This window comes from Lygodium microphyllum, chromosome 8 (genome assembly GCF_053477565.2).
Source record: "Lygodium microphyllum isolate KBCC chromosome 8, Lygodium_microphyllum_v1.1.10, whole genome shotgun sequence".
In the NCBI taxonomy this organism is placed as follows: domain Eukaryota; kingdom Viridiplantae; phylum Streptophyta; class Polypodiopsida; order Schizaeales; family Lygodiaceae; genus Lygodium; species Lygodium microphyllum.
The window spans coordinates 105,924,070-105,935,196 of NC_141142.1; the positions used below are offsets into that span (position 1 = coordinate 105,924,070).

At 41.9% G+C, this 11,127-nt stretch overlaps 1 protein-coding gene across 1 annotated transcript in view; it reads right to left on the reverse strand.

The window, feature by feature from the left end:
- Nucleotides 1-11,127, reverse strand: part of LOC148032694 (uncharacterized) — a 70,096-nt gene that overhangs the window by 48,923 nt on the left and 10,046 nt on the right. Inside the window, exons 2-3 of the mRNA XM_087683954.1 lie at nt 5,507-5,684; nt 4,340-4,437 (exon numbers count right to left, since the gene is read on the reverse strand). Of these exons, the coding sequence (XP_087540080.1) occupies nt 4,340-4,437; nt 5,507-5,684 (276 nt within the window). The remainder of the gene's footprint in view (nt 1-4,339; nt 4,438-5,506; nt 5,685-11,127) is intronic.

The window sequence follows — 11,127 nt, forward strand, 5'->3', positions numbered from 1 at the left end:
GCCCAAGATCATGATGGTTTAGTAGTTGAACACTTCGCGCATGCTTGTGATATCTTGGCACCAACGCTGGCCCACATCTTTAATAGGGTAGTTTGTGAGGGATTTCCAACCTGTTGGTTAGACCATATTATTGTGCCGCTCTTTAAGAGTGGAGACCCCGCGCTACCTACTAACTATCGTCTATCATGATTGGACACATGCTGGCCAAAATATATGGCTCTATCGTGGAACAAGCATTGAGTGAATGGGCCGAGATGCATGGCCTGAGATCAAAAGGCCAGGCTGGCTTCAGGAGGGGATATACAACTCTAGACCATATCTTTACATTGAGGGCAATCATCGAAGAAGGCAAGGCATTCAAGAAAAAGATCTACTGCTGTTTTGTGGACTTTCGCAAGGCCTTTGACACAGTGCCATGTGCTAGACTCATGAGAAGAATGCAAAACATTGATGTGCCTGTAGAGATACAGTGGAGTATCTATGCCTTGTATGAGACAGTGACGGGCAGAGTACGAACACCTGAGGGCATCTCAGATACAGTCAATAGCACCACTGGGGTGAAACAAGGCGGTCCACTTTCACCGACACTATTTGGGTTGTACATAGATGAAATTTCAGAATATGTGGACAGAACTGGTGGAGCCGGAGCCAGCCTAGCTGGAGTGCTGATACCATTACTGCTTTATGCCGACGATATTGTACTTATATCTGACTCACCTAAGGGACTAAATAGACACTTGGATGCATTATCAGCTTTTTGCAAAGATAGAGATCTTAAGGTAAACCTTGGGAAAACTAAACTTATGGTATTTAACACTTCAGTTGCTTGGGTGACAAGAGCTGAGCACCAGTTTACTTTTGATGGAGAGCCAGTGGAGATGGTTAGGCAGTATGTCTATTTGGGGGTCACATTGAAGGGACCATTGTTCTCTTGAAGAGAGACATCAGAGGCTCGTTTGGCAAAAGCATATGCAGCCTTAGGTGCATTGGAGAGGCAATGTGCTCACATACAATTTCATGAGCCGCACACCAAATTGTGGCTTTTTGACACACTGGTTACACCCACACTCCTATATGGGGCAGCTATTTGGGGTCCGAGTCTCTTTCACACGAGGAGACAGCCTTTGGGAGACCAGGATGGACCAGAGAAGGAATACTATGACGGGTGGGAGCATACGGAAAGACCACTGGTCATGATGATCTCACATATGATATGAGCAAAGAGCTCGACCCCACATGAGATTATCAAAGCTGAGTTGGAAGCATCACCCATGGTGGCTTAAGGCCTTGGTCCAGGCAGTGACTTTCATACATAGACTATGGGAGCTCCCCCAAGATAGATACCCACGGCTAGCCCTGGCCTCTTCTAGACAACTAGCAGCAGATGGTGATAGACATTGTTGGTATGCTCAAATGAGTACATGGATGAGTCTACATAGGCTGCAGATTGACAGACTACCCCCCTTTGACTATAGCCTGGATTGCCCTACACTTGACCTAAGCCGCGATCAGAGCTAAACCATGTAATCAGACCAGACATATTGAAGTTAGATACAGAGAAGACCTGGATCTGACCCCCCTCCCCCCATGGCACGAGGATGGCACACTACCAGACCCACTTCCTTCAGGTATTTGAGGATGGTTTCATCACCTGACCCAATTACATGGACACACAGCTGCCTCTGGACTACGCACAATTATTGGCCAGATCCGCACCTCATCCCACCACCTAAGGATTGAGACAGGTAGATGGGAGGGTATACAGACAGAGGAACGCATATGCCCACTATGCGACAGAGAGCCAGAGACAGAGGAACACTACATCTGCCGATGCACTGTATATTATAATATACGAGGTAGATACCATTGTCTGTTTCAAGAGGGTTTTGGACCCTTGAGACGGATCATTCAGTTTGAGGATCAGAGATGCTTGGGATTCTTCCTCTTGGAGCTCCAGAGGCGCAGAGCAACAATTCTACAGAGTAGGAGGCCCCCACATCTCGGCTCACATAGATAGAGAGCAGTCACTGACTTTTTCACCGATACACGACATGGTATGGCAGATACCACTACTACTGCCACATAGCCTACAGGAGTACATCATCATTGGACCTCATCTTCTATAGGTGTCCCTTTGGATAGAGCAGTGGCACTTAGCCGGTCTAGGCGCCCACGTCCACCCGGACGAAGGCCTAGACATCCACACCACAGACAAATTAAAGCCATCATTGAGCGCCACAGGAGACAAATGCCGAGACGCCTCAACCATGCAGAGATACACCTCCTTAGAGGACAAACATCTCACTGATGGAGAGTCTTCCTTTTTCTACTTTCACTTTTAGATCATTGACATGTTTCCCTTTTATAGGACACTATTTCATTTTTTCAGTCTTATAGGCATGTTTTTCATCTTTTCTCGTTCCAGATGAGAAACACACCATAATTGTATGTAATGCTTTGGTCTCATAGGCCACATTGGCCTTTTAGAGACGTTAATATACTCTCTCTCTCTCTCTCTCTCTCTCTCTCTCTCTCTCTCTCTCTTCATCCATGGAGTTCCACCCACCATAGTCTGCTGGTACATGCACGAGCTCCATAGTCAACAACAATATGCCCCAAAAAATGAATTTCTTTCAAGAAGAATTTACTCTTTCTATCATTGATTACTAGCATGTTCTTCTTGAGTTCATCAAAGACAATGGCCAAATGCTTGTGATTCTCTCTTCTTTATTCTTTGAATGCACTATCATGTCATGAAAGAATATGCCCACAAAATCCCTGTACAAGCAGAACTTTCTTTGCAACAATACAAAGAAAACGTTTCAGTACAGCTGAAATGTGAAATGTGTTTTAGGAGGGAAATCGCCTAGCCATTTCACTCTAGAAAGACATTATTCACTGTTGAATATTTCATATATCAACCTGATTATTCAGGTGTTTCAATGGTGTGTCACTATAGGACCTGCCCAAGATTGAGATGTTTGATGCTGAAATATCGACTTGTTTCACCCCTGAAACAAACATTTCAGGGGTGAAATGTTTCGAGGATGAAACATTTTGCAGATACCTTGGACCAATCTAGGGTTCAACACCCAACCTCAGTACAAACCTAATATGCTTAAGGAGACCTCATCCAAAAGATACAAAGGGAGAGGGAGAGACCCTCTCAGGCAGATGCACTGCACAAAAGCCTTTATACCATTGGCTCAACACCACCAACTTGCATCATAAAAAATGAACTCTCCTCTTCAACCTTGCACTCCCACACTGCTCAACTGCTGTTGCTAAAACTGCTTGAGGTCACCCACCAAAATTCATGGCTTGCCATCACTTGCAAGACTCACCTGTGCCTAGTGAAGGACCCATGTGCATCATAAGCTCATGATTAGAGCTTGGAAGGACCTCCATTGCATCTAGAGCTCGGAGTTGCATTCTATGCACATTAGTTATGTAGCAGTCAAGGTCCCAACCATAATTTCATCACCTGTTAATTTGACCCAACACGATTGTTTTCTTTTTTGACAAAATCAATATTGCAAGTTCAAGATGTTTCAAGTGAAAAAAGTGCTCTGCACTCTTCAATCTGAAGATTGTGGATCAAATTAGAGTACTCAGCCCCAGAATCGCAAAAATAAAATAACTAATTTTTGGATCTAATATCATCTGGGATCTGCTTTTGACAAAAAATCAGAAAAACTGAGAAGTTAAGATATTTGATGCTGAAAATCAATGAGATGCCAAAGCACAAGTAGGTGAAACTACAAAAGCAAGAGCACGGCTATCTACTCAACCAAAAATATCAGCAACCATCCATCAAAGCAAGCTCCTAAATGACCACCTACATCCTGGATCCACCTTCATGTTAAGTGTGGCATGCACAGTAGAAACAAGCATGAATATCCATGATTAGGAAAACATGTAGAAGTGAATAAACTAAGGTGGTGAACCAAAACCATCCATGAAAGACTTGCCTAGATGAAGTGCAAAGGACACATAGCCTATCCCATAAACAAGTTAACTTCTACATACAAGATCAAGTAACTACCTTTGAAACCAATGCAAAGCAAAACTCCAATGCCGGATACTTGCTGACTGATATCAAGCACGTGTTTTTTTAACACTAAAATGGCTTGGGAAACGTACAATAAGCTCTTTCTAACACAAAAGTACCTAGCTTGTACTCATTGTGCTTGTCACAAATTAAACATTATTTGCTAAAACTTCTAAACTAAATTTACCTTCATCTTACTTTCTTTAAGATCTTTCATCCACACAAAGTTAAAACTGTGAGCATCCTTTGAAATTCATAAGGGAAGTTATGGATAATGCATGTTAGTACCCGAGCCATATTGAATGATGTAAACCGTGAGAATGCCTTTGTCAAGACTTCGTCATTTACTTCATTCCCCAAGTCTCCACAAAATAAGCGATAATCATCTACAAGACAACCCACTTCTCAGCAACACAGAAAGTTTGAGGCACTAAGAACTTGGCATGGCGAAGGAAAAAAGAATACACTATAAGAAGGACATCAGAAAAGCGAGAGAGCCGAAGCCCAGCAAAAGAGAAACACTAAATATTTGGGAATTCTTCACTGCTGCAAAGTTTATCCAGAACATAACAAGTAGTCAAGCCCCAAAGAGATGTTCAAGTTACTTGCAAACATGACCACCAGATTGTGAAGATTTTCTGGAAGGTAAGAAAATATGAAAAGCAGATATAGGAGCTGACAGGCTAAGATTTGTAACATTACTTCTTAGGCATTGAATTTCTGTTGCAAAAGAAACTACTGAATGAGGCTCAGGGAAAATATAGTACATCGGCCAAACCAATGAACACAAATATTACACATTGTTCAGGAGAACACTATCCTGTTGGTGCTACCATGTACAGGAGATAGAGTTGTTCGCTCATGTACCTTGCCAAATTCCACTACCTGTTCCATTTGTTGACTTACTGTGAGTCATCTATTGCAAAGGTTGACTCCTAATGAGCACAGCAAGCAATACCACATTATTGCTAAGATAGATAGCAAATGTCTTCTTGATATAGACACTTAAACTTGCCAATAGGGGCCCTTTACATTTGCTTGAATCTTTTCTGAAAAATAGAATCTAGCAGTGTAAACAACTCGCGTCCTTCTGAAGTCCCAGAGAGACATTAAGCAGCACATCAGATTCATTATATACTTCATTTCATCTCCCTAATGTTGCAGCATTTACATACTTGTCAGTAAGCAAAAATTAGATGAAACTTGGCTTTTCCTAATGTTGCATGAGGAAAAGTTTATGCCGGATTTGCAAGGCCTACACAAAACTTTGAACAAGCTGAGATAGTACATTTACAAAAGACAGTCGTGCAGTCATTGAGCATATATCCAACAGAGAACCATTCTATCACTTACCACAGACAGTCGTGCAGTCATTGAGCATATACCCAACAGAGAACCATTCTATCACTTGCATGTAAAGGTGAAGTGCAAAGACACAATACTACTACTACTTACTTTCAGGCCAATCAGCAAGGGTGGGGTCTTCCCAAGTCTGTCCTGCTGCCTTTCGAGGTATGGCTTTTTTCTTGGCCTCTGCCTTATGTTCATTATCTCCACTTGCAAGCGCTGCTTTCACACTTTCAATAGCTTCAGGTGTGATCGTTTGTGCATCCTTTTGAAATAACTGCTGGGCCTGCAAGTCCACATACAAAATGAACAAACTTCTTACACTGACTGTACACTTAAAAATAATACACCTCATACTAACCAGAAAGCAAATGCGGACTCTTTGACTATTGACTAAGTACAACAATTTATAGGTGCAAGCCAGGATAAGCAAGAAGAAAGTTAGGAGTTACAATCAAGTGCAGATGTCTGCCAATACAAATGATATACTATTTGATAGAGCTCGGTAGAGAAAGAGCAAAGAGAACAAATCATAGCACGCTATCAAGTCAACAAGCATTATTTGTGAACTTCAAACTATGATAGCAACGTGCACACCCCTGAGTGGTCAGCATACTCAGTGGGAGGAGGGCAGCATTAGATGAAGATCAAGACGAAGATTTGAAGCAGCTAAGATCCTGCTGAGCTCTCCAAGTGGGTGCATGCCTAGACAAAGTCTGAGCAGGGAAAGGGTTTGAGTGAAGTCCCCTTTTTGGGATCTGAAACTTAAAAGTAAATCTGGAAGAGCTAAGATGGAAAAGACAGAGAGATACTGGCCATTTCAGAGATCTGAGACTGATGTATATCAGACTGAAAAGACTGACTGTAACCCACTGAGGGGTCCATGTGCTGCCATGACACATGCACTACCTCAGGAATACATCTCATTGGATGAATCCAGGAGCAGGCAACCATTATGCAGGTAGGTAGATCCCAAATTAGACTGAAGGATCCATCGTCCAAGATAGCTTATTTGGGTCTAAAGAGGTTATGGTTAAATGGAGAAAATATAGTTGCTCACAAACAGTTATCACACTAGCTATTTTCACAACCAATCTTTGGGAGAGCTGGGAGGCAGCCATGGTGTCACATCCTTGAACATCCAAGAGGACACCTGCAATATTCGACACTAACCAATGACTATTAGGTTGCTGCTTGTGAATGTGTCCTGATTGTAGGGTTTAAAGAAATGCCCTGACACAGAAACAAAAACAGAAACCGTACGACAAAGCATAGACTGATAAAAGAACACAGCTAGGGTTAGGGTAACTCGTTCTTCCCCGCAAACCCTATTGTCTCGCTGGTACGTCATCTTTTGACACTCGGCACCACACAAAGTCCAACATTCCTCCTATGCATTGCATGTTTTCATCATCTTTGTACTAGGGCGCTTGGGCAAGTGAACAATTTTCCCACAAGGGACACTATCCAAGTGGCACGTGTTGCATGAGCATTCTTCAGCATGTAGCATTGTATCTCCATCTCACTCTTCTCTTGTTCCCCTTTTTGGACCTAAGAGGGGGTGTTGAGAAACCCTTCACCCGCAGTTTGCGTTTTTTGCATTTCTGTGTTTTGCGTTTAGGATTTGCAACCCCAAAAAGGAGCGCCATCCTAGATTGACTATGCCTATTTATAGGCCACTCTCATTCATTCCTCACGGCTTATTCATTCAGTCCATCACCTCTTCTCTCCAGTCTCTCCACTGCCCTCACACCCCTTCAAAAGGACATTACGGTTCGTGGTTTGTGGCTGTCGTCATCATCTTCCTTGTGCTACGGCACCCTTGTTTCCTTGTATCACATTCACTCCATGATTCAGATCTTCATCATTCCATTCATCAGAGTTTCTTCTCTCTTCTCTTCTCTTCTCCATGTTTGCGGAGTTCACTCCATGTTCCTCCTTGCAAACCCTACTGTCTCGCTAGTACGTAATCTTTTGACAAATGGTCTAGTCACACTAACTAAGATCAAAACACAAGATAAACCTGCAAATGTTCTCACTAAAAGTCTCACAAAGGCTCAACATGAGCATTGCATTCGGCTAGTGGGAGTTGATTAAAGGATTCCTTAGGACCTAAGTGGAAGGTTGTTTGGGTGTAAAGGCCCTTACGCTACTCCTGTGTATATATTTATTTACACATGTACACACCCTTGCATGTGTAAGTGTACAGTACCCTAAGTATAAATACATTCTTTTATTCTTTGTGTGTACCACACTGGTACACACCCATCTCTCGACTCTCCACTCCCTCTCTCTCCACTACACTACTAAATACACCTCAATTTACGCACACACTACCTGAGTTCTTCCTCTCGCACCCTTCATCCTCAAAGTCGATTCCTTGTTGTTGGACATAGCCCTTGGCAACAAGGCAGGCTTTGTACCTATCAATAAAACCATCCGACTTTCTTTTAATTTTATAAATCCATTTGATACCAATGGCACGCTCGCCATGAGGCAAGTCACATTAGCTCCCAAGTGTCATTTTGATGGATGGAAATTGGAATCAATCTCTCCCTTCATTGCTTCCACCCAACGATCATCAAGAAAGCATCTTTATAACATAGAGGTTATTCATTGCATGTTGTAGCTACCAATGCAAATGCAAGAAGATTACCTTGATCCTTGCGAGCAGAGGCTCATGTGCCGGCAGCCAAAGGAAGAGGCTGTTTGCTGTCCTAAAGAGTGTCTAGCAGCCAATGAGGGACTCTTTTAGGCTGCTGAATTTCAGCCCTTGTATGCTCCAATTGATCTAAAATAGGGGGCTCCTTTGAAGACAAGGTGTCATGATGCTGTTGTGGCTGTAAATCAGGCTGAATAGACTCTTGTAATGTATCTGTAGATGGTGGAAATGAAGGCTGAGAAGAAGGATCAGCCATGGAACCATTATGAAAAAGTGGTAGTAAGCTGTCAAAGATATCTAAAGCATCAACAATAGGCTGTTTTTGACAGTCCAGCAAGGGGTGAGAAGTATTTTCAGCAAAGATAACATCTCTGCTGACAATAACCTTACTTGTAGAGGGTTGATAAAGACAATACCCTTTACTTTCAGGACTATATCCAATAAATATGCAATGAATAGCCTTATCATCCAGCTTATGCCATTTATGAGAAGGCACATGAGCATACACCAATGATCCGAAAGTCCTCACATAAGAGAGAGAGAAGGCTTGGAGCCACTCCACGCCTCATAAGAAGTGATGGTGTGTAAAGCTCTTGTGGGACACCTATTCAAAATATAAGCGGCACATAGAATAGCATCGAACCAAAAGGAATTAGGTAAATTCTTACTCTTCAGCATGCATATTGCCATCTCCATGAGTGACCTATTCTTCCGCTCCGCTACTCCATTTTGTTGTGGAGAGTAAGGAACAGTGCATTGATGATGAATTCCTCGAGATGCAATACACTCTGAAAACTATTTGGAAAGATATTCACCCCTCCTATCAATGCAAAGGTTCCAAATGTGAAAGCCGCTTCGGTTTTCACCATAGCAATAAATGTCTTGAAGTAAGAGAAGACTTCAAACTTAGATTGCAGCCCATATATCACGATTCATCACCTATGAAGGTGACAAAATATAAAAATCCACCAATGGATTTGGTCCACATAGGACCACAAACATCACTATGAAGAAGATGCAAAATAGATAGCGAATGAACATGAAAATCCTTAGGAAAGGAGAATCAATGCATCTTACCTAGTAAACAACCTTCACAAATGTGATTTGATGGCAAGTGAATTTTTGGAAAATCTTTGACCATATCCTTCACCAATGCTTGATAGTTTATGTGACCAAGCCTCCGATGCCATAAATGTGTATCATGAAAAGACACTGACAATAGAATTTTCAGCAAGTTGTTGATCGTAAGTATCAAGACGATAGAGACCTTTAGTGAGGTGCATATCAAAACAATGGAAGAATAAATCTGATCGTCATATACCAGACATCGGGGGCCATCAAAAATGACGCGAAACTCGGAAGTAGCACTGGCTGAGATGGAAATAAGATTCTAGGTATAATCCTTAAACTGAGAATAGTTCACGGTCTCATATATAAGAGCAAGACCGGAATCCTTCTCTGACACAATGCGCTTACAACATCAAGTGATGTCGTGCCTTGTCTTCCAACAATAATTACAACTCTTAGCTTTGTTGACTAGATCCTTGGAGGGATTGGAAGAGGATGGACCAGCATGGAAGGGTGTCTTTGATGTAGAAGGGGTGGAGGAAGAAGGATGACCAGCATGAAAGTTTGTTGTTTTTTTACCAGCAACCTTGTTTTTTAGCTTGGGTTTGGGTTTTCCACAATGATGGGTGGAAAAAGTATATCCGGTTGCCATGGAAGCATTGCAGTTGAGACGGCTTTGCTCCTCCTATAACAAAAGAGACACAAGCTGGTCAAAGTTGTAGGTAACTTGGTTGCCCATAGTTACCAACCGCAAGGTAGTAGCAAAACTTGATATGACTCTAATAGACCACTAAGAGTGATCAAAACAAGTTGGTTATCGAAAACTTCTTCATCGATATTTAATAATTGCTCAATAAGATCTTTTATGTCAGTGAGATAGGCATTCATTATGCCCTCCTCCTTCCATACGAACATCTTCCAATTGCTTACGTAGGTAAGCAACGCGTGCATCATTGCGCACTTGATATAATGATGCAAGCTTATCTCATGCTTCCGTGGATGTCTTGCATGATCGAATGTGTGGAATAATGGCTCTCTTTATGGATAAAGCAATTAGGGCATGCGCTTGGGCGTCATGGCCATCCCATTGAATCTGATCTTGAGTGGGAGGCATTACCAAAGAAGAAGAGGATTCAGCATCATGAGAGCCACCTCAAGATGTGGAAGCATGAGGTGGTGCCGGTGTTGGAGAGACCAGGCTTTGGTCAGTGCCGTTGGCAATATGCCATAGATTCTTCACGACAAAAACATGTCGCATCATGTAAGCCCACATTGGGTAATTGGTGCCATTGAACTTGTCATCGGAGCCAAGCATGCCCAACAAATCATTATTATTGCTGGCCATGAGTGATGATCAGCAATAAAATAATATTTTGCAAGTGAAAAGAGAGAAAATAGATGCCCGAACAATAATAAATCACTAATAGAAGATATGTTGCCTGCTTTAATGAAGTTGAATAATATAAAGAATAATAATTTCTATTGCTGTTTTGCCTGCCAAGGAGAGAAAATATGCCGAAAATAATTAATTTCAAAAATAAACATTACCCGATTAAGGCATTGATCTGAAATATGCTGAAATAAGATATTAACGGCTGGAAATGCTGCAATAATGTGGACAGCAGCTGAATATAGTGAAAATTTGCTCAATAATACGCCAAAATGATCAAATTTGTCTTAACTGTTGGGAAAGAACAGGGCCAACAGCCAAATAATATAATTTTGGAGCACGTCGAGGGCCAAGAAAATGAATTGAGGCAAAAGCCCCAAATTTTGGGCGCCTCGGTGGTGGAATTGGGCAAAAGCCCAAAAATTTACTTGAAAAATGAAGAGAATTTGAAAAAATTGGGTAAACTTTTACCCAAATATTGTCGTATTCCATGCTAGAAGGTGAATTGAACCTCAATATTGATGAAATTTAATGAATTTCAGAAAAGCCCCAAATTTTCCGAAGAAATTGGGGTAAAATTGGGCTTGAATGTTGAAAAGGCCCAAATTT